A 25,314-nucleotide genomic window follows, 5' to 3' on the forward strand; every position below is an offset into this window, starting at 1 on the left:
CAAAACGCAGAGAACAAAGACTGGAGAAACCCAAACAGAAGAGCTAAGGACTGTGGGACAACCACAAAAGGTGCAAAGCATGCATAATGGGGTGACCAGATGGAGAAGAGAGACAGGGAGGAAAAGAAGAAATTATTTGAAATAAGAATGACAAAATTTCCCCAAATTTATGTCAGGGACCAAACAACAAATCCAGGAAGCTCAGAGAACAGACGAGGATCATGTCAAGAGGGGGAAAAAAACTCCAGCTAGGCATATCATGTTCAAATAGTAGAAAGTCAAAGATGAAATCTTGAAAGAAGCCAAAGCGAAAAGGCTCCTTACCCATAGAGCAACAAAGATAAGAATTAACTCCAACTCCCAGAAACCATGAAAACGAGAGAGAACTAAACTATTTAATGTGTTGAGAAGAAAAACTCACCAACCTAGTATTCTGTACCCTGTGAATATCCTTAAAAGTAGAAGGAAAATAATAGACTTTCTCAGGCAAACAAAAGTTGAGAGACTATGTTGCCAGTACACCAGCCTTGCAAGAAAGTTTTTAGAAAGAAGGAAATAACATAGGTCAGAAAGTGGGATCCATGTAAAGAAAGGATCCGCATCAAAAGAGTACGAGAAAGTCAAGCAAAATATTTTATTTTTCTCCTTAACTGATCTAACAGATGCCAGCTTGTACAAAATAATGCTTTCTACAATGTATCTGATCATCGTACCTATATAACACATTGCCATGTTCTTGCTCACCGCAAGTGCATCAGTTTCTATAGCTTTGAAAATAGTGTGCCCTCTGAGGCCATAACCCAAGTTCTTGTGCTGTTTTAACACCTCAGCTGATTGAAGTTAATTACTAGTTTTCAGAATAGTCATTCTTTCATGAGTTTTCTAATTTTATAAACAATGTTTCACAAATTATTAAACTAACTCAAGTATGAAGAGTCATTAAAATGTATTTTATAATGGGGGAGTATAAGTTTCATAGCCCAAGAAAGATGGATTTTTCTCAGGAACTAAGAGTTAAGAAAAAGTAGAGCACATATAATAAACACATACTTATTCAGACTTTTCCCTCTAGGTGATTAAGTAATTTTAAGAAAAAAGTTTCCTTTCTTAAAAGAGAAACTTATATTTCTGATTTTATTTCCAGAAAAAGCAGTTTTAATGGTCCATACTTCCTCTCACATTTAAGATTTAGTGTTTTGGTTTACATTATTTAGCGGAGCTTTCTTTTGTTGGAATATAAATTCCAAGATACCAGGTCTGCCTCATTTATTGCTATCGTCTTTGCTGTAAACAAATTTCTGACTCACAGTAAGTGCTAAATAACCAAGGATCAGACGAATTATTTTTGAACCTAGTGTACTGACAATCATGAGTCTTTTCAATCCTATTCATAAAATGCTTCCAGAAGCAATAAGTGAAAAAAAATACTTTCATCCATTTATTCTGATAAAAAGGAGAGAAGGGACTCCTCTCCTGCAGGGTCCACCATGATCTTGGCACACGAGGCATAGAGGGAGTGAGGAAAACTGGTAAGTCAAAGCATGTTCTCTTCAAATGCTCTTCCCTCAACTGAAGTAATTCACAAATTAGTACTTTTTGATACCTGGGGGTTAAGTACATTCCACTACAAATACCCAAGTATTCTACTTTCTCTGTTTGTGTACATACTTGAAATTTTGTATGTTTTGTACATTTTGAATGATATATATATGTATATACACACATTCCACTTTTATAAACCCCTTTAAGTTCCTTCCCAGTTAGTTAGAAGTTGGTAACTTTAATTTAGGTGTTTATTCATAGTTGCAAAGGTTTTATTTTAAGGGCTGTATATTTTTTAGTTTTGGTAAGGGAGAAAATCTAAGACCCTTCAGATACCAAAGTTATCATGGTAAAATCTTACCCCCAGGATAGGGGATAAGGGAGCTGCTTCAGTGCGGGACACACATGAGACACCTTGAATGAACTTCAGAAGGGCTGGCTGCTGGAAGGTGCTTCCTTCTGTCAGCTGAGTTAGGGAAAGATGCCCATTTCTTGTGTGTCTGTAGCCTTGCACCCGCACCTCTGGCAGAGCAGCACATGCTGGAATCGGCCTTCCCTACCCAGGGGCCAGCAGCTCCTTCGCAGAGGGCACAGACGTCCTCACTGGCCCCCATGCCGGCAGCCAAGGGGAGCCAGTCTGGCACCCTCCCATCCCGTGCATCAGCACCAGCTGTGCTGCTCACTCAAAGGTCATCCTGGAGAGTGTAAGATACAATTGCCCAGCAATGCGTGGCACTCAGTCCTTAGTGCTGGTAACTGGACTCAAGGACAGTCACTGCTTCCTTTATTTACAAACTTGCCCCTGCATGCTGGAGCAACATCTGAAGATAATTCAGGGGCAGTCCACTGAATGCTCTAAAAAACAGAGATGCGATGTTTCCTGAAATTCAGGTTTTCTCTTTATTGCAGATGTATTCATGACTAATTTTGGCCAATGGGAAAGGAGTTGCAGACCTTACACATTTCCTTCCCTTCCTGTTTCCAAGAAGATGACACCACATTTCTAGTTCCATTTTTCACCTTTGCACGGGAATGGCACTGGACTGGAAGGAGAGAACGATGGGTGTCATTTCCCCTGAACTTTGCAGACCAGGACTCATCAGAGTGCTGGAGCAGATGCAGGAGACTCTAGGACTACAGGGTATCTCTTAGCTCTCCAAACCTCACCCGCATTCCACCTCAGGATGACAAAGGACTGAGCTCCCCGTAAACACTGGTTCAAAGATGGGCTCCTTAATTCTTTCACACAGATTTGAATTCTACCTTCTTTCATATAAAAGAATGTAAAACAGCAAATCACATTGACTAGCACTACCATTTAACACTTCCGGGATCTTAGACACAAGTTTTCTACAGAACAGTGGCTAGTAACATTTATTATTCCCAACAAAATAGAACGCATCTGTTTTTAGCAACATGACTGATCACATGAGTCCCCCCTGAATGTGACTCTGTTTAAGTTTGATTTGTATGCACACTGAAAACTTCCTGGTGGGGCATTCACAAGTCAATGTAAAAATGTGTGACACCAGGCAGTAAGATTTTGTTTTAAAATCAAAGTAAATTTGTATAGCCCATTGAATAATACATTTATAACAAAGTTTAGTAAAGGAGAAAATGAAAGACTTTCAGACACCAAAAGTATGATGGTAAAATCTTATCTACCATAATATATGAATGAGGGAGAGACTTTAGTTGGGGGAAGACAGTAGCACGAACATGAGAAACCTTGGGCAAACTACAGAAGATCTGGCCATATACATATGGATATATATACACATGCATTATGTGTGCATGTATTTAAATAAACACAACTTGATAGGAAAACAACAAAATTTCAAAAACTGCCAAATACCCTTAATTTTAAGTAGAATTAAAGTCTGCAGAATGAAAGATACATACAACAGAAGAAATTCACTTAAATTCACAAGAAATAGTTAATTTAAAATATTTATAGGCATGAAGAATATTGGCAGGAAGTTGAGATCAGTAGACCTCTAGTGGTTATTATAGTAACTGGAGATTTTACTCCTCCATTACTGCCTCTTTTATCACAAAACAAGAAGTATTCAAATTTTCTGGGATGTTACCTTTCATGGAATTAGTTCAAACAGTGGCAAATATTTATTCATGTCTTTGAAAATGCAAAATAAAAAAATAAAACTTCCAAGTTGGGGTGACCACAAACTTCATATAAAAATATTCTACTATTTTCATACTTGAAAAATGCCTTTATAGGTTTTTAAATACAGAGATTTACCATCATTAAATAATTTCCATGGAAAGAGGAATCTAATACATACTTGTGTGTTATTTCTTCTCTATTCGGATAATTGAAAGATGTTAGCATTTTCTTGAATCTGTTAGTCTAAAACAAGATGTTTTAGTATAAATTTAAATATGTGAGCTATGAATACATGATGTTACTTGCAAGGGAGACAATAAATATCTGCTCTTCCCTTAGAATAGAATGAAATGAGTGGTGATATGGAAGATGTTGGGCATAAACCCCTCAGCTTTGGTCCGGTCATACACATTTGCAATGGATGGACACAAAGTGGATTCTAACTGAACAAGAAATGTTTCAGGTGAAGTTAGCTTCCTTCTCCTAAATTTAGGTTATTCTTGTTGATGGCTTTTACTTTTACTAATAAAGACAACTGTTTAAACACAAAGGCTGCCTCCACGCAGCAACATCCTCAGGCAACACTAGACCTTCCACACACACCGGGAGATGACAGCACACACCCTCAGTGCCCCGCGCCAGCAGGCCGATTACTCTCCACAGGAAGGATGTGCTCCTTGGCCACGATACTAAATAATTCATTTTAAAAGGGTAAGTTTAGGAGAATATAAAACATTTAATAAGTCATGTTCAAGCCAACTATGTATATATAACAAGCCAACATGAAAAGCAGTGATTCGATAATTACTGACATGGGATCAAAATATATAACATAGTTTTAAAACATCTGTTTTGATCTGGAGGAAGATTTCTAAAGAGTCTAGTGATTACTTACAAAAGAACACAGGTATGAATTGAACCCGCTTTCCTGTTACCTACTAGGTATTAAAAAGAAGGGAAATTGATCGGGAGGAAGAATTTAAGGTAACTGAGGCCACCTTAGAAATAGTAACTTCTGGGCTCTGCCTCAGATTCAATGATGGTTACTACACACATTTGCTTTCCAGGTAGAACTGGCATGAACTGATACGGTCACCAACTGAAGTGCACAAAAAAATGGCATTTTCTTTCTCTTTGGATTCAGTTCATTTGCCCCACTTCTGGTCATGGAGGGAAATTTATGCCAAATGAAGATAGGTCAAGTCATTTCTAGGGAAAACTATCTTTTTTGTGTGTAACTACTCAGTCTCTCATAAACTAGTCGTAATTCTACCTGCCACCCCCACCCCCACCTCCATAGCAGCCTCAGTGACGTGCATGTATGAAGCTTGGAAGGGTAGGTGAGGAAAGGTGACCAGTTTATCCTGCCCTCACTATCTTCAGGAGAGGGGCACCATCCCCATCAGACAGCTGCCCTCGTAGAACCTACTGATGATGGCCAAGCCTTCACCCTGGCTTCCAAATGTGGGACCCAAGAGACTATTTTGATGATCAAACCGCATGACAGTTATTATTACAAGATCCCTACAATAGGGTAAAAAACATTTATAAAAGAAAGCCAAAATACTTAGTCTATCTGGAATTTACACACTTTTCATACCTAGAATAATATTTTGTAGTTTTGTTTTTAAGAAAGGATGAATTGACCTTTATCTATGGATACAAATAGAGAAACAAGCCTGTGTACTTACTGGCCAGCTGACAAGCCCTATAAAACACGTAGGGCCATTCATAGTCTTAAGACAAAAAAATACGCCCAAGAGGTAACTAGTTCTGTTAATAACCTCTCAACTCACCACATACAAGTTTTCTCAAAGCCACAACATTTCACAAGCACTTAATAAACCTCATTGGTCTAGTTTTGTTCTTTACACAAATCCAAGGAATTTCAATCTATAATACTAAAAGTCTTCTTCTGAAGTTTAAGCTTTGTTTTATTTTGAAAGTTTGCTCTCATTTTGGTAGGGCTGAATATCCCATTATTATTTAAGTTTACCTGACCTACTCTGGATAATTACCACCCTATAGAACCTTTAACATTATTTTAGGAATGTGCTTATTAGATTAACATGACAATTATTGCAATATAAAGTATATAAGGATGTGGCTTATATGACTGATATTTCAAAAATCCCTATTAATCTGGATGCTTTGTGTGGGAAAATGGTACTCCCCAACAACAACAAAAATGTATACTTCATTTTTTCACACAAAGCAAAGCTGAAATGTTACCTCCAAAAAGCTTATAAGATAAGTCAGTATTGACATTAGTGGATGGTCTGAATGAAAAGTGTTTTTTTCTTCCCTTCTGCCAAAGCTTGATCTTATTATTCAGAAAAGCACAGTAAAGTAAAATGAGAAGATTCAAAATAGAAAATGCAGTTGATGAGGTCAGTCACAGTTTCTTATTTTCCTTTCCATACAAGGAAGAATGGGGTAAATGAAATAAATTATCAAAAGTCAATTATGTATTTAACAGATAAAAGGAAATATGAATTTTAAACACAAGGCAATTAATCAAGAGGCATTATTAAAATAAACACAATTTAAGTTTGCTATTCCTGTTGTAGAAAGCTGGGTGAAACTAGTAATTTCAATGGCTAGAAATGATGGTTTAATTTCTTTATAACAATGCAGAAACAGAGGATCATACATGCAAATAGGAAGATATGGGAAAATATCTAAAAATAGCTATTATAAAAAAATTTAAAAGCACAGGTAATGCTAAAGTATTAGCCAGAATATTAATTCTGTTTTGAAAATGAGAACATGATGGGATGGTGGAGCATGCATGGCATAAAATAACATGTGTAAACAAGTGCAAGTTATAGAATATAATAAACACAACAGTAACAGGGTGCCTGTGGCGACTCAGAAACTTGCCTCTTAAGATACAGGCTCCAGCTCCAGAAAGTCTGTTCCATCTGTTCCTACCACTTAGCGGAGACAGGCTAGTTATTAGCCTCAATGGCCTCATCTACTCCACGAGAATAACAAGAGTTCCTACCTCATCGGATTCCTGTGAAAACCTATGAAGGTTATTCTTGGGACAGGCCTAGCCTATAGTCAGCAAGCAGGCATTTAGTTAGAAATTTCTAACATTTCTGTTAAAAATATCTTAAAACAGCAATTTTAGGTGGTTAAATCCCATTGAGAGTTTAGGTGTTTTTCATCAGTTCTAAAGTAGAATTTGCACGTGACATTTTAGGTAAACAAACAGCCAATGTGGTTGACCTGTGTTGAGTAAGTACATCCTCGCTCTTTGGAACACCAGCATGAGAGGCCAGTTTAGAACCCTGCCACCAGTGCTGAGCCCCGACACCTGCAGTCCATGGTGTTGGCCCTGATCACTTTATCATAGCTTTGAATAAAGATAGAGTTAAGTGGTGATGAGTTGCATTTATTCTGGATGAGGCCAGGATGCACTATCAAAGCTATGACTACTATTGCATTATAGCAATAGTGTCACATCAGTGAGACAAACCCCCACACTGAGATGGGCTCACTGATATTTAGCTACCAAAAATCTTGAAAGGACTTTTAAATGTGTGTAGACATTAAGAGTTGTCAAAGCTTTAATGATGCTGCTGTTGAAGGAAATCCTAAGAACCCCTCCAGTACTTCAGGACCTCAGGATAAGTTTTACAAAAAGCACTTGAAGGAAAATCATGATTATTGCTGAAAGTACTAAAACTGACCCCTTCTCCTTCCTCGTACACATATAGCCACTAATACGTACATATATACATAATAGGCACATACCCTCAGGAAGGAATAAGGGATAAGCATTCTTATAAATGATGTGCACAAAGGAGAGGGGAAAAAGGAGTGTCAACTTCACATTGTGGGAATACCCACAAACCTTTGCGTTGACTACTGCTTCCTCCCAAAGGCAAGGAAGATTGCCAACAAAAAACACAGTCAGTGACTCTGAAAGATTCCTGTGGTCAAGCCTGGAAGGAGAATGGGAATCTGCCACTGCATAGTCACCCTGGCTTTCTAAGTGCTCCCCTTATGAGCGGCTTCGAATTAAAATGGCTCCAAAAGATGGGACGTGCTGGCTGGAGGGAGGACAGGCTGTCAGTATCATCTCTGATCCCTTTCTCTAGTCTAAGATGACAAACTAGTTTAGGGATATATAGAAAATGATGGAGTCCCGTTTGTTTTATAAAGGGATGTGTTTTGTCAGGATAAAGACAACAGAAAATGTTATAGATAAGAAAGAATCCTACAGGGGTGAACACTCCAAAATTTGCAGTTAGAATGCAGCTTAGAGAGAGGATATCTAAGCTTCTCATTTACAGATGTAGAAATAGTTGCCCAAAGATGTTAATAATTCTTACGTAAGGCTGCAAACTAGTTGCTGGCACAGCTGGAATCAGGAACAGGTCTCAAGATTTGAAACTAAGAGTTTCTTCACGCTGCCCCCTGCATTCCCTTTAGGGTCTCAAAACTACTGTATTGTTGCATTGTTCTCAGGTGGGCTGCGGAGGCAGACGGGGGCAGCATGGGCATCAGTACCCCGCAGGAAGACGTGCAAAGGAAAGAAGGTTCATTCGTGGAAAAGGAACTCATCCCGTATGTAATGTTTGCAAGAGAGACTGAGTCGAAGGACTGAGTGCATTTTCACTACAGAAGTAAGTTGATGGGGAGGAAACTTCTACACACGATTTCAATTCCAAGCCATGTTCTATCTCACGTCAGACACTGCACGGGGCTCCAAAGGCAGTGTGCGCCGACACACAGGATCTGCTCTGCCCCCGGCCCCCAGACGACCCGAGTCAAATAAAGTGAGGCTCGTAAGAAAACAATTATATTGTAAATTTATAATGATTATAATGAAATATCCTCTCAGCTGCTTCCTCCAATGTCCTCTCACTGTTCTTTCCCTTTACAACCCACCATCTAATTGTGATCTTTATAAACCTAGTAAAGAAGGGTTTTTATGGTCAATTTAGACACGTATCATAGCTACTTTATCTCTCTGTACAATTCTCATGCAACAGCAGCTTCAAACCCTATGCAACACGAAATTATTTTTGCCTAAAGATTAAAGCTGTTTTTTTTAAAGAAAGTTATGGCTACATGACCCACAGCAACAAGAAAGTTGTAAAGAAATAGCACGGTGCTGACTTCAGAGTGAGTGCTTATAAAGGCTAGCCAGCTGTTAGTAAAAACAAATCAAAAATAGGAAGAAAAGTTAGTTTCTCAGGACTTTGAAATTGGGAAAATTCAAGGGGTTCTTATTCTGTAATATGGTTGGATACATAAACTTTTATAGCTCAAAATTTATTTCAGTAAGTGCTTAAAAGATACTTTCTAACAGGTCTCCAGTGTCATGTGGCTTCTTTCCTTACTTATGCATCATTAGAAAAAACCTCAATATTCAAGGACTAAAAGAGGGTTCACTATCTGCTACTTGGTTCTAACAGACCACCGGCTTCTTCTGGAGGTACTAAAATGCTGAACAGTGGACCCACGTGTCATTCGCGAACCAGCAAACACATTATGAGGATCCTGACCAAGCAGAAGAGCAACACTTCAAAACAGAGGGCTGACCCAGGAGCAAATTCCAGATTATCTGGCATCCTTCACTGAGCAGATGAGGCTCACCGAGCTGAGAGTGGAACCCAGCCAGCCAACTTCTCCTAATTTTCCACAGACCCAGGACCTAGCTAAGACTGGCTGGGCTCTGGGGTGTGCAAGCTTCAGACTGAAATCACTAAATTTCTACCTCTATGAAAAAACCACTTATATAATATGGGCCAACTCTTGAAAAGCAGAATTCTAACTTAAAGAGAAAAGTAAACTTTCAAATAATATGAACCCAAATACACAAAGGAAATAACATGCCCTACAAAAGTATTTAAATAAGTATATAACTAAGCATCTTTTTTCCATACTTATGTTTATATGTAAACAAATTGCTATTTCTCCTTCCACTTTTGTAAATGGAGAATGTCTGCTTACAAGTAACTTCAACAATAAACACACATGCATACATAGTATCACAAAAGAATCTAGCAATTAGAATTTCCTCCAGGTCACAATAACACTCCTAATCATCCATTTTCTTTATGTTACTTATAAAGATACTTTATATTTTTCTAAACTATTACATAATTACATATAGAGCAACTGCCATGAGGAAAAAGCTTTCAAAAAGCTTCATCAGCTTAACTACCTCAACCCAGAATAATTAATTCAATACATTAATCACATAAATTATTTTTAAATCTGGCATTAGAATAACTTGAGTTAAGAAAAAGTAGCTGCACTGTATCATTTTCAGGTATTCAAATCTAGAAATATATGCACTTAAAAATTGAGAACACTGTCAAAAACATTTAATTTTGGAAATCAAATACTTTATTATAATTTATGTAAAAAAAATTTCTTTTAACTATTTTTGGTTTAGCAAAAGTTCCTGAACAATTAGAAACTGTTAAAGGAAAGCAAAGTTGTATAACAAATAAAATGACTTACACAAGACAATATTACCTCAGTAGAGAATTTGGTGTTCAGCCTAATTAAAACTCCCCATCATAAAAAATTAACCATTACATTTAATTTCCTATTAAGCGTACTGTTTTAAATCATTTTTATTAAAAACATATCTATTAGATTTTTCAACTAAATTAAATGGTGAACAGTAATTGCTTTTACACTGGTTTTTATGCTTTAATAATTACTTGAAACTATCCTATTCAGCTAAATTAGAAACAATTTTAGTTCCAAACATATTTTTAATAAAATTTTATTCACATACACACAGAGCAGTAAAAGAGTATTGTGTGTGTGAGTGTGCATGTGTTCTGAATTAAATCCAATGTATGCAACATTCAGATAGCTAAGACTGCAGACTATAGAATTTGCTGTGGTAAACGGGCATCTTCAAAAGTATCAAGAATTGCAGGACACAGCAATTGCCACAACTAAGAAAACAGTGTTAACTAAAACCCAGACAAAGTTGCCTATCGATCTTCATGCAGAAGGTCACTTGGAAGGTCACTTGGAAGGTCACCCGGAAGGGGGCACGCCCAGCCCAGTGCTGGAGCTGGAGGGACCCGCCAGCCACGGGACTGTCGCATCAGGACCCTCCAGCACAGCAAGGAGGGACCCAAGGAGCGGCCTCGGAAGTGTGGTCGGGAGCACCGGCTCCACGCCATTTCCCACATGACTGAGATGCTCCCACGGACCTGGATTTTTTAAAAATAAATTCCCCAGACAGGAGTCTATGCTGCCAGCTGAACATATCATCTAAATTAGGACAGAAGAAAACATGAAACTCCCACTACCATCTCTCTGTACCACTTATTCATGTCATAGCTAAACTGCTATTATTTAATTCACTCCCTTCCATTTCCACTCAAAACGGGACTATGATTATTCTATACCAGATGCATGTGATAGCATGCGTATATATCAGTGCTCTGAAACAGACATATATGCCAATTCCAAAAACATTTTGCTTTCATATTCTTTTTTCATTTTAACTTATATTAGAGCTTGACCTATTAGGTTGAACAAATATGAAAATTTCGTATGACTCAACCTAATATGTCTTGTTTATGCTTGTAACCTCATTGTGAAGCTTAATCTAGGGCTCAACAGATGTTTGTTGAATGAATAATAAAATATTGGGTCTCTTACCTCTTAACCTTGCCTAAGAATACTCAAGGCTCCACCTAAGACACTTTTTAGAACTGTATCTCTAAATGGGACATTTACCTCCTTTTTAGCTACATGCTTCCTATTTTGGGTAATGCTGTATCATGTAAATCAAAGATCCCCATTATGGAAGCCAAAGGGGTTCAAAGAATCTTGGAAAAATATTTAACACAGAAAATTTTTTTCAGTGGCTATCTTAATAAAACCTCTTTAGAAGTCAGTCCACTGTGGATTATTATATGGGAAAAGTATTCCAGACTTATTTGCCAGGTTACAAAATACCTATGCATCCCTGATAGCAGGAATCCAATTCTAGATTTCAGAGAGAAATACTTGTTATAATCTAACAAGACTTTTTTAAAATGTTATTGAAATAATTATATACAATATTTACGTGGATTTCAAATATACAACATAGTGATCCAACAGTTACCCACAGTTATTATTAAATTGTCACTCCAAAGAGCACAGTTACTATGTCAACAGACAGAGATATTACAGAATCACTGGCTGCATTCTCCATGCTGCACCTCCCTGTGGCCGACTTACATTCTGACTGAGATGTCGGTACCCCTATCCCCTCCCCCTCCCACCCCCAGCCCCCCAATGGTGACCACCAGTCCCTCTCAGTGTCTGTGCATCTGCTGCTTTGTTCATTTTGTTCTGTTTTGTTTTTAGACTCCACATATAAATACTAAAAGGACATTAATGGGATCCAAATTTTTTCCCCAAGGAAATTCAAAACAAGATATTTTTTAAGTTTCAGAAACTGTCTTCTGACATTTTGATCCTGAAAGCCACAACATTTTTAAAGGAAAATTTTTATTTTACTCAAAGATAAGCAATTCAAATACTTAGAATCCAGAATATTTACCCATTATTTAATTAACCTGTAATATATGTATAACATAATTATTATTTAATTTTCACTAACATATTTATCACAAAAAAACTGCCTATTTTTAGCAGTGAAGTGAGACTTAAAATTCTTCAAAGTTTATTATAATTAAGCATGATTGTACAAAAAAGTATGTATAAATATATCTGTATATATATATGTTGTAGGTTAATATTTGTATGCAAGTTAGCCACTAAATTGCAATTATTTTTTCCCTGTTTATCAAAAATGGCCTGACCAATTGAAGCATATCAAAACATTTTTTAGAATACAAATATTATGCAGAAAGGAGATTTTCAAATCTGGCAAATGAATTGTGCATTTCTAAATGCTAATAGAATTATCAAGTACATCTTCTAATTAGGAAGTTGCCTTGAATATATTCTTTAAAAGTCTACCGTGGGTAGAAGTTGAAGTGAATGTTGACTTAACTCACAAATCCTTCTCCTTCTTCCATTTCTAGACGTTACTCCACAGGATGCTGGCACACAGAACACCGTCTGTTAAGGTCTCAATGCATAAATAAGACACTCTTTGATACATCGATGATGCACCAAATGCTCAAAACAACTCATGTCTTCCATAACCACAGGGAGACAAAAATGGGGAGAAAGTTTATCTCTGTTTTATACAGGGTCTAGCAAAGACACTGTCATACTTGTCTGGGCTGTAATTACAGAGGATTCCTAAAGCCATGTGTTACTTCAAATTCTTTACCTTGATATCTTAATCATTTAGGGTTAAAAAAACAGAACATTTTAATTTAACTCTTAAAATTTCGTATTGTCCATATTTTACAAATATTAAACTGGACTTTCGGCTAATGGTAAAATTACGAGTTTCTCCTACATATTCTCCAAAGACTTCAAACACATCAAACCCATGGCTGCAGAGAGAGGAACTTAACTGTCAAGTCAAAATAAAATAATGCTCTAGACCTATATGGTCTAATAAAGTAGGCACCAGCCACATGTGGCTATTTAAACTTAAATTAACATTAATTAAATTAACATTAGTTTCTCCCTGCACTGGTTATGTTTCAAGTACTCAACAGCTACAGCACCAACACAGAACATGGCCTTTATCTCAGAAAGTCGAGTGAGTAGCTATCTTTGTCTTCTCTCCTTCTAAACCTCTCCTCGCTGGGTCTCTCCAGTCTCCATCTTACTGGATTCTTGCCCAGACTCTATTCTCCTCCTAAACCAGCTGCCCTAACCAGGGGAAGTGAAGGCCACACGGGGCGTTTGTAACGTCCAAAGTCATGTTTGCTTGTCACAATCGGGAGGACAGGTTTTAATGCTGGTTTTTCATGGGTGGAGGCAGCAAAGCTATTAAACATTCTACAGTCCACAGGAGCCCCCCAACCATAACCAAGAATGAAGTGGCCCCAGGCTGAGAACTCCTGGACTATGGACCTCTAGACTGAAGCTGCGTTTGGACTACCCACCAGACTGGATTTGTTATCTCACAAGCCCTTCCGCCTGACTATTCCCAAAGACAAACAAACCCCATCCATGAGAGAGCAACATGCTTCCAGGAGCAATGCAGGCCTAACCCTAAGTCCCCACTGATGTGAGAAAGAGACACAAACTGTAAGTTTTACTGATATGAATTCTCATTTTACAGAGACAGGGGTTTTCCAGCACTGGTTACATGAGCCGTAAGCAAAAGTGAATGGTACCATGCATACTTCCATTCCTACAGATGAAGTTACTTGATGGAGGGACCATATCTGCCCTCCTCACTGTTACATATACATCTGCCAGCAGACAGAAAGCTCTAAGAGAAAAGCAAGATACAGAATAGTGTAAATGCCTATTTTTATAAAACAATGGTGGCAAAATATTCTGTGAGAGAAAGAGAGAGAGAGAGAGAGAGAGAGAGTGTGTGTGTGTGTGTGTGTGTGTAAAGAAATATAAAAATAAGGAATGACAACATGGGTTTCCTAGGAGAGGGATACTGCCAAGGGACAGGAGAACAGGGGGCACAAAAACATGTAAACCTAGGTGGTAAACTATGATTGTGGTGAAAACTGAATCACTTAATAATGGAGCTTTAAGAACTGTCTCAAATGGAGTAACTGAAAGAAAAATCAAAAGCCTAAGAAGATCTACAGTTAGTATGGCAATTAGATTCTAGAAGAGAAACAGTTAATATATAAGAAAAATAATATTCATAGTGGCAAGTCCTCTGAAGACTACTAAGATCTAGGTAATAGAAAGGGGGAGAGAGCTCTGAGCTCAGCAATGATGTCAGGGCTCAGAGAAGTAAATTTGGGACAGCTCAGGGACAGATGACGGTGAGAGCACTCAATGCAGCATGATCACCTGGAACGAGAGCAAAGGACACGTTAAGGGGTGCCCCCAAGAGCACGCCAACATCCAGTGGGGAGGACACGGAACAGGGAGGAGTAGAGGTGGCAGAGAAAGCAGGCAACAGGTGCCATGTCCTCTGGGCCAGTGAGGACAGAGACAAGGACCAAGGTCCCACGGATGAAGCAGATGGCGTGCAGGCTGCCGGCCACAGTCACAGCCGGCTGAAGCGCAGCGGGCAGGGAGGACGAAGGCCTGTGATGAGGCCACAAGGAGGAGGAGCAGGTGGAGCAGGAGAAACTCTCCCGATGAGCCTCACTGTGAGGTGTGGTGCCGGGGTGGTGCAGAGAAACAGGGCAACGGATAGAGGAGCACAGTGGGGCCAATACTGGCTTTCTGAGGAGGATATTTATTATATCATGTTTGTATACTGATACTTTTAAAGAAGGGTCTGCAAGAGAAAACTCAACAAGAAAGTGAAGAGAAGGCATAAAGGGAGGCTTGGGCTTAGGTCAGAGCAGGAACCAGGCATGTCTGTATCCTGGAGGCACCTGCCACATGTGAGAGGAAGTGCGTTCTCATTAGAGAGAGTAATATCTGAAGATATTCCACACTGCAACTTTAATCAAGAAAACCATAACTCTGCGTTATGAGAGATGTACTTGTGTTTGTTACATTTTCCAAATTCACAGACTAAAAAAGATGATGGCATAAAAGGCAAAATCCCTGAACAAATACTAGCAGAGTAAGATGCACGTGTGTGGATGAGTGTATCTACAGACATCTCAGTTATTCTCTGATCCCTGTGCTATACAACTTCTGTTAAAAAACCGAAATCTGAACATGTCTACTCACATTTTAGAAGAAAAAAGATAACTTGTATCTAAGCCAGAACAACTTCATTCTTAGAACTTTCCCAAATAAAGTTTCTAATCCAACAGCTATTTTTCCTGCAGCAAGTAAGATGCGGTTTTAAAATGGCTGGTCAACGCACCCATTAACATGCCAGGAAGGACACCAACACCTTTAGACTCACCTGAGGTGTGAGAAAGAAAAACACTTCTGCCTTTTCCATACTTCTTGTAGGCTTAAAACTAGAGATTTTTTAAACCTTGACAACATAAGCAGAACACAAACAGTAGCTAGCTAGAAAGACATCAATCTTTTGCACCTAGTTTTTAATAGCAAGTATCAGAAAGCAAGAAAAGATTTTTATTTCCCTATCTACAGATGGAGGCACAAAAACTATATAGCCAAACAGTTCATGTGAACTTGCTAATTACCAGAATAATAAACTAATACTGAATACAAATGGCCGATTTCTTTCTATTTATAACCCTTAATTTTCATCTATCATTACCTAAATAAGGCAATTTCACTTGTATACATAATTTTATATTTATAAGACAAAAATCTACAGTTTTTAAATATCTCTGAAAATATTAGACCTAAAACATTAACTTCCAAGTCTACTTTTTCTACATACCCTTTTTCTTCCCATCAAGAGCAACAGGACAGTCCGGGGTCTCCAGCGGGCCCAGGAGTAAGAGATCATGATTCTTTCCCCTACTGCTGAATAAAGTAACTCAAAATTCCAGCCAAATTCTTCTCATGCAGCAAAATCACTCTGTCCTTTTATATCAATTGTGTTTAGTTACAACTTTGTCTTTTAGTAAAAAAAAAAATCCAAATCACTGTTTCAATCATTTTTAAATTCTGCATTCGGTCAGAGGTTCCATGGCCCATGTGACCAAAGCTGGAAAACATCACAGAAACCTGAACTACACTGACACATGCTTTGCAAGTTCAGGGAGCAAAATATGGGGCAGCTTGGTTTATAACTAACACCTGCTTATACTTCAGTCTACCACCTTCGTCTTGAACAAACTACTTGAATTCAAAAATGATGTAGTGGGAAATGTAACCTGGGTACACAGAAAAATCCCCCAGAGAAACAGATAAAAAGGCAACACGAGTATGAAACTGCTGATGTTGAACTGGATTCTGACCCAGGTTCTTGCGATTGGCTTACTTGCCCGGTCCAAAAGGCTTACCATCTTGCTGGCCGGGGAGAGCCTGGGGACTCTGAATCCGTTCCTCGAGATTGGAGCTGAGGTCAGAGTTCACAGCTGACATTCGTGTTGAATCACTCATATCGAATTCATCACTTTCTATTGAACTTTCATCCTGAAAATGGTTTTAAAATATCATCAAGCATCACAAAATACAATACATTCAAACAGTGACCATTCTATCTATAGGGTCAACTAGAGTTCACCCAGGAAATAAGCTTTCACAGAACTCAGTGAAATGTGTTACACATTAATAGATATTTAAAATAAGAAATAATGTAATAATTTCTCCCTTCACAGAATTTCAAGACTTGTGAGGATTCAAACATGTATTCAAGTATAGGCAGATTTAAAAGGGAACATAATGGTTTAGTGAGAATGTAGTTGGGGAATTATCCTGAATAAGGAAAAGAATGGGCTTTTTTTAATTAGTAAAAAAACCTCCTAAACGAGTCAATCACAAAACATAGCATAAAGATAAATACATGTTTTGATTTTAAAAATACATGACCTAATAAATGATTATAGGCAAACATCTTAGAGTACAATAAGAAAACCTTAACCAAAACATTTTCACTGACAAACAGGATGGATTCTAGTAACAGAGAGCCTTCCATGACTAGATTCAAAGTCTACCTGTGCTGGAGAGCAAAGTAATTTTAGGACATCCTTTCTTTCCTCATAAGTGAGCAAAAATTACACTACAGCCACACAAGGAGCTCTAGGTAAAAGTGTGCAAGATGCATTTACCACAAGCCAGATCACCAGAACACCCGTGTGCCAAAGGCTGATTCATCAAAACCTGTCAAATAGCAGCTTAAGCCAAGCCTTATTTTGCTGTAGTCACTTCACTGAAGCAAATTCCTTTTGGAAAACTGTTTTTTTTGGATAAATGGTGTGCTTACATAGGCAGGAAGATCTGAGAAATCTGTGTAAAATATTGTATGTATTTAATCAAAACCTTCAGGTTCGACTTTAATTTGTAAACGTTTGATCAAAGTTTCAAACATAAAAATAAACTGCCGCTTCTCCCGCCGACATTGCTGTTTGTATCTATTTGCTCACTCCCTTCACCTTCCTCACCACCTGTAAGTCAGGTTCCGGGACCCTGCTGGTCCCACTTGCGGAGACACCGAGGTCGCACCAGAGCTGGGATTCATCTGATGTCACCCAGGCTCAAGGGAGGAGCTTCTCTGAACAGGAAGAATTAACTGGAAAAATAAGTTACTTTCTCTCAGCAAAGAAGCTGCTCCCCCGTTAGGGGACAGGAACATCCCGGCAGCCTAAGCAGTCGGCATTCTGATGAGCAGGCCAGGCCAAGGTGGCTCTGGCGCCCCTCCTTCAACAAAGGCCTGATCATGGGTGCGTATGCTGAGTAAGAGGCTCATCATCCATTCAGCAAGTAAGTGCTGCCCTGTGAGGCCCCTGGGCAATCAGCCCCTTGGCTTCTGCCAGGACACGCCCTGCTCTCTGAATGTCATGTTTCCTCCAAGTCTAAATTCTAAGAAAATCCAAAGCATCTGACAAGGGTGTGTTAAAAAGAGAAAATAGAGTGAAACTCTATGGGCCATTGATGGGATCAATGTGCACCATTACATACACATACACACCTGCGTTTGTGGACATAGTTGGATGACATACTGTTAACACACACTGTGTCTGGTGCCTGTGACATCACGCACTTCACTTCAGAGCACGTTCTCTGTAGCCACGCCCATGTCAGGCCCACCCATGCCACCTGTTAGCTGTGCTCACTTAAGCAAGTTGCCTGACCTTCCTGTGCCTTAATGCCCTCATCTATAAAATAGGGATAATAATATTATCAATCTCATAGGGCTGTATAAGGATTGAGGAGGAATAATGTACTTAAAGTAATTAGAATGTCAGATACATAAGCAGCACAAAACATATGGTAATGAATATATAATAAATTCTACAATATATCATTATTCCTATTTATTATAGGAACACATACAAAAAATAAATTTAAATAAAATGATTAACAAGACTAACAGGTGTTTATAAGGTAGCTGTGTATTCCACATAAACATAGTCTTTATTATAAGCATTTTAATATATATCACAAATAGCTAACTATTGTAATCAAGTAAAATACTGTTCCCATTATATATATATATATATATATATATACACATATCTATATGTGTGTCCGTACATGTGTAAAATGCATGAGTGTGAAAATTGTGTGTGTATGGTGTTAAAGAAAAGCTATATACAGAGAGCCAAGTCACAGCGTTTGTTCCATGGAATGGTATATAAACTGCTCTTGCACATTATGGATAATCAATATAGTTGATCACTAGCAAATGACACTCTTGTCAGCATACTTTTTAAGAAATGTGGACAAGAGATTAAAGTGGTTATATAACTAAATGAACCTGTTCTGTACTCTTATTTTTTTAAATCTCTATTTTAAAGTATTTATCATGATACGTGGCTTGATGATTGTCACTATTTTAAATATTTTCCTCCATGATTTCTTATGAAATATAATTCACTTTTCACAATTCTACTCCTTATTACAATATGAAATATCCCATTGCTTACATTTATAAAGGCTTTAATGAAACTAAGTGCATGCATTCATTCTGTAAGTCCTGGTTTAATTAGTAACTGATTAAATTATTATCTTTTAATAAAAGGTGGCAGAAGTATATAAAATATGATATTGTACCAACACGAGATAACATTGATCTCTCTAGGAAGAAATCACTGAAGATTTCTAAGGGTGCAGACTTAGAAAGCTTGATTGACATGGTAATAAATGTTTTATTTTTATTATGATAGGCTATTCATCTCAATTTTTCCCCCATGTTTTGTCTTGCATGACAACCAGAAAATGGTTTGCACATCCTACAATGTGAGCGGATTCCTTTGTTACTAAAATCTCAGTATAAAGTCATGACCAACCACTATAGAATTCTGCTTCCTTGAAACTTAATTTTTAAAAATAAGAACAAAGATTTTAACAAATGTTCTTCTTCTCAGACTTTTCCCTTTTAAAAATGTCTTATTATTTTTAAGAACTTTATCATTGAGCTTTTATTTCTATTTTGAGAAGTTGCTTGAAATTCAGATCCCTGATCTATTCCAAACTTCATTTTAGCTTTCAAGCTGCAGATTTTACCTCTTGATTTTCACTGCTATTGTCCTGATTGATTCAAGATCTCATGTTTCCATTTCCTGAACAACATGGTAATAGTGTCCTAGTTACTTACCTGCCTCCAAATTCTTCCCCACTAGTCCTGTTCACCTACTGCCCACTGAAACTTTCCATCTCAGAACTCTCTATTTCTCCACACACCCAAGTCGTCTCAAGGGTACCAAGTGCATGTAAGCTACTAAATAAACACTGAGGATTTTCCCGCAAGACTGAAAACCACTCCTGAGAATCTCATCTTGTTCTGGTTTGCACTTACCTGATACTCAAACTAATTTGAAGCTTATTTTATTTACTTTTCTGTGAAATACACCACCTCAAACCTTAGTGTGCATCCGTGTAGATCTTGTTAAAAATTCAGATCTAGAATAGGGATGGGAGTCCACGGGGTCTCCAGGTTACTTAACTCAGCCAGCGCTGAGGGAGAAAACATTCGCAGTGACAGAGCTGCCCCATAACACTCCCTACTGCACGAAGTGACTGCTGGCCATGCTGAGCTACTGAGCACTTGAAATGTGACTAGTGTGGTTGAAGAATTGAAATTTTAATTTAATTTAAATTAGTTTCAATTAAAGTTAAATACCCACATGTAGCTAGTGGCTACCACATTGGATGGTGCAGATTTGACAATTTTTTGTTGAATTTTTGAAATGACTGCCAATCATTCACTATTAGCAATGCAGTAAACATCCTAATGCATGAATTGTTTCATACATCATATTCCTTAGTATAAATTTGTAGTTAAAGCACATAAATAACTTTTACAAGTTTTTAATAATTACTGCCAAACACCCCCAAAGAAAATTTGTTCTGGTTTAAACTTATCATCAGTTTATAAGAGGGCAAATTGATCGTGCATTGGCGAGAATATTTTGTAAAACTAAAGGGATTCCCTTTCCTGGCCTTCTTTATTTTTCTTAATATCATTTAGCAGCTTCTTATATACATACTTTCATTATTTACTTCCTTATTGTCACCCCCCCCCACTAAAAAGTAAGCTCAATGGGGCAAAACTTTTGTCAATTTATTCATTGCTTGTCTCCATTGTCTACAAGGTGCCAGTCACATAGAAGGTGCTCAATAAATACTGGCCACAGTCGCTGCATCAACACTAATTGAAATCTAGATATAACTGATAACAAAGGAACATCACACTTGACTTCCATTTTAATGTGATTTTACTTAACTACCTTCCTATTTTCCAATAATCACAATTTCTATTTTTAAAGCAGTGTACATCCAACTTAGTATTTTCAAAATGTAAGGATAACAGGTATTTTCCTAATCTAGTTAGAAATCTAAAAGGATCTATTTCCTTTGTGTGATTTTTTTAGAAGCCAGAAGGACTCAGCATATGGGGCCATATCATTGCCACAAAATTGATCTTAACTTTTTGGCCTAGAAATAAATGTATCAACATCTAAATGTGCTTCCTACAAATAATTTGACAGCTCTTACTAGTTTATAAGGACTTTTTAAAGTTTTTCTTTCAATTTATATAATGAATCATGGAAATATTTTTTCATTCTTAGGGACATAGACATTAATATTTTCTTAATGGTCTTTCACATCAGTGACATAATTACTATTGTTTTAGTCATTGCCATCTGGTAATATGGAATCTAATACTACCACGGCAGTAATATAGATCCCCTTATAGAGTGCACCCTTATCAAGTTTCTGATATAGAACTATGTTATAAACATAGTTTTGAGATCAAACCTGCTCAAATAGGAAAACAGAAAATAGGATTTCAGCTTTATAGAGTTGGTTCAAAAAATAATTTTTAAAAAATTCAGTACTTCACCAAATATTAGTATATTTGAAAAATAAATATTTAACCATATTTCCTGCTTTAAAGAAATGTCAAGAAAAAATTTATTAGCCTGCAAAACTATTCCTAATATAGATCATCTGAATATGTATATTGATTAATGGCTAATACCTAGTTAATAAGGATTTATTAAGCCCCTATTGTTACCAGTCTTTTGGGGAATATATATGGGTACATATATAACTTGGCCCCTGCCTTTGAGATACTTGAACCAATCTGGGAAGTTAATTAATATCCTAGATAAGAACATTCAACAAATGTGCACTTTGTGTCTACACAGCAGGCACAGGGCTAGATTCTTACTATATGAATTAAGTAGAATAACTTGAAACATCAAAACACCACTAACTATAAAGAACCAGAAACTGTCTCTAGAAAATGCAGAGAAGTACAAAAATATATAGAATGATGATTCACTGACAAAGAACTTTAAAATGAAGGCATGATTCGGACAGTGGAGACACCACCACATGGAAATGCCTGACATTCGGGCACACAGCTCTAGCGCTAATGCCAGAACCTCCCTCGGTCCTGCCCGTGCAGGGCGCTCTCTCCGGAGCTCTCCAGTGCTTCACCGAGCAGCCTGCTGGTGGCCACTGCGGGACAGCGGGCGGGGATGGCCGCCCCCTCCCGGGGCCTGGAACGCGCGCCTGTCGGACCCCTGCAGCCTTGGAGGCTCAGCCCCAGCGCCGCAGGCGCCCCGGGCCCAGCGTGAGCTCATGCGGCCCTACCTCGTCTCGCCGGGAGCCGAGCAGCCGCAGCTTCATGTGCTTCATGTAGGCCATGGTGATGGGCATGTTGTAGTCGATCACGCTGGGCGCTAGCACAGCGGGCTTCCCGTTATCTGCAATTAAACATTTGATGGGAGGTGACCGGGAGGCGGCATTCTACCTGCAACTAATGGTTTGGTTTGTTCAGACTGAACTACGGTTCTAGACACCAGGTGTTCAGGAGACCGGGGGCATTACAGGCGGACTGTGGAACACCAACTGGTGTGGCCCCACAAAGGTGTACTGGGACGCCCGGCCCCACGGTTGGACGAGGCGCCTCTGACCACGGGGAGGTGCCCCGCCTCCCGCTGACACCGATGTACTCTTGGTCCCCTCATTGCGCTCCTCTGCTGCGCACGTGCCCCCTGTCCTGCCCAAACTCGAGAGGGGGCTGCTTGCTTTCTTTTTCTTTTGCCAGTCCTCTCATCCTACAGCATTGGGGCAGTTTAGCCAAAAGTGACTTTGAGATTGATTTACTCTCTGAGAGAAATTAATAGATTAGGAAAAGAATCTAGATAAATTTTAATCAATGTTAAAGTCAAATCACAATTTTATGTACCAATTCTCAATTGAAGTAACTCCACATGACTCCACCCTTTTAGAAATAGAGGATGTGTGGATTTAAAAGGACATTGAGGGAACATCCATTTCCTTGCTGAATGCCTAAAATACCATGAAACATGCATGCTAAATGAAAATCAAAATATTATTACAGGAAAAAAGTTCATTGCTGCAGTTGAAATAATCTTTCTTTGAGAGCAGGCACTGAATCACTCTAAGTGGACATCCAAAGCTCACCGCCTCCCCCCACCCTCGATACAGTGGTCGAACAGAAGAACTGCTTCAGTCTGCCACGTTTCATTGAAATGTGACCCACAAATTGCCATTATGAATGAAATTACTTTAAATCTCTCTATTTGACACCACAGCTACCTTTGTGATCTGTTCCATCTGGGTTTAAATGCATTCTTTTCTGGCACTCTGAGCAGCTCATTAGAAATCGTGTCACCGCTTCTCTTGGGAGGAAGGCATAGCTCTCTGAAATCTGAAATGATTCACAAAGTAAAGGGGTTATATAAGCTGACTGAGCATGATTCAGCAGAAATGGTCATTGTATCTCCAAGCAAGACGCATTATTCCATGATGGCAGGAAGCACAATGAGAGCATGCACTGCATACATGCATCATTCGAGAAATATCTATCCAGCTGGCCGCTCAGCTGCACCTGATGGAGCAGTGCAGGGGCAGCCACATCTCAAAGGGTCTGCTTATATTTGAATATTTGTTTTAGAAAACATAATCACAGTATACAGATAGTCTAGTCAATTGTCCTTATTAAAACTTGCCAACATTGTTTTTTTAAACTTACTGTTGGCACCTGTTTTATCCAATTTTACATGTATTTTTAGAAATTTAGCCCCAAGTAGAAACAATAAACTTAGGATTTTGCATCAATAAGCATTTTTTATCATTGCTTTTCAAAACATTTTAAATGAAAATAAAAAACAATTCTAAGAGAATCAATGTACATATTCACTGCAGTGAAGCATCCCTTCCACAGAAAATGACACACCTGGAAATGCATGCTGGCCACCTACTTCATCTGTTACCCGTTTTTTCTCAGTTTTCATAGTTTACATCCAAAAAAGCTAACACAGAAGTCAGAGTAAGTGGCATGTGCCCTATGCAGACCTTGTTTTCAAAATCATTACATAGAATCAAGTTAGAAATTAGTAGTCCTGTCAGTGAATTTTTAAATTATTAGCTTCTCAAAAACCAAGGCACCCGATCATTTACGTTTGCTCTCTTACAACACTAAACTATGTTTTCTACCTTTATCTTGCATCTACCTACCACTTCAGCATTTTATTAAAAATAATAATAATAATAATAAAGGGAGAAATGTGGGATCCACATATAAATCAAGTATAAAAATCAAACAAATATTCATATTTGACCTGTTGTTTATAGTTCATAATGCGTGATCAAAACCGAAAGTTTCTGTGATGACTACCCTTGTACTGTTCACCATGTAAGAACTTATTCACTATGGAAGAATTTGTTCACCATGTAAGAACTTGTTTGTTATGCTTCAGAAGATTGGAGACTGACGAGAATTAGGCTTGAGATGGATTAATGATTGTGCATTGAGCATTGACTCCCCTATACAGAATTTTGTTGTTGTTAACAACCATTTGATCAATAAATATGAGAGATGCCCTCTCAAAAAAAAAAAACACCAAGGCATTTCTCTCATCAAAGCAACTTATTTCTGAAGTGAAACTGATAGATTGTTAAATATCTGTAGATGAAAGCTGATGCCGACTCATTGGCATGTAGAGGATGAGGCAGGGGGAATGTGCAGGTGCAAGGTGCACACTCAGGTGAACGCACAGCTGGTACAGACACTAACGTATTTTAAGTTTGTAAGAGGAAAGAAAATACCTACTTAGTGTGAAATTAACTACAAATCTACACCGATTACATGAATTGTGACGGGACCAACTTCTGATTATCCAAACTGTACAAGGAGCCCAGCACCTGAGAATCCCCATCTACTCAAAGTCCAAAATGTAAAGCTCACTTTTCCCTGAATTTAATAATAAAATCAGTTTACATCACTTATCCTGTCCCGGTGATTCTCAGGGAACAGAGCCATAAAAATACCAAAGAAAAGGAATAAATCTACAGTGAACAGCTCTATGGATGATGCATACACAGGTAATTAAAATCACTCTACTAGGATGTGAAATGTGGAACTCCAATTTTTAATATAAGCATTAATTTGTAAATTAAGATGTCCAGCTTTTTAAAAAAAAACTTCCTCATAAAAAACAGGATTGTGGGAGAAAAATGAACAGAAAAATTGGAAAATATTTTGTCAAACTCTTTTATATTAGTTATTGAAT

General features: G+C 38.1%; 1 protein-coding gene across 6 annotated transcripts in view; it reads right to left on the reverse strand.

The window, feature by feature from the left end:
• Positions 1 to 25,314, reverse strand: part of NOL4 (nucleolar protein 4) — a 383,263-nt gene that overhangs the window by 256,467 nt on the left and 101,482 nt on the right. For all 6 annotated transcript variants that reach the window (XM_073212744.1, XM_073212743.1, XM_073212740.1 and 3 more), the window contains 3 exons: positions 23,339 to 23,450; positions 22,367 to 22,479; positions 16,603 to 16,735 (listed from right to left, as the gene is read on the reverse strand). In XM_073212744.1, coding sequence (XP_073068845.1) covers positions 16,603 to 16,735; positions 22,367 to 22,479; positions 23,339 to 23,450 — 358 coding nt within the window. The remainder of the gene's footprint in view (positions 1 to 16,602; positions 16,736 to 22,366; positions 22,480 to 23,338; positions 23,451 to 25,314) is intronic.

The sequence above is a fragment of the Manis javanica genome, chromosome 9 (assembly GCF_040802235.1).
Source record: "Manis javanica isolate MJ-LG chromosome 9, MJ_LKY, whole genome shotgun sequence".
Classification (NCBI taxonomy): domain Eukaryota; kingdom Metazoa; phylum Chordata; class Mammalia; order Pholidota; family Manidae; genus Manis; species Manis javanica.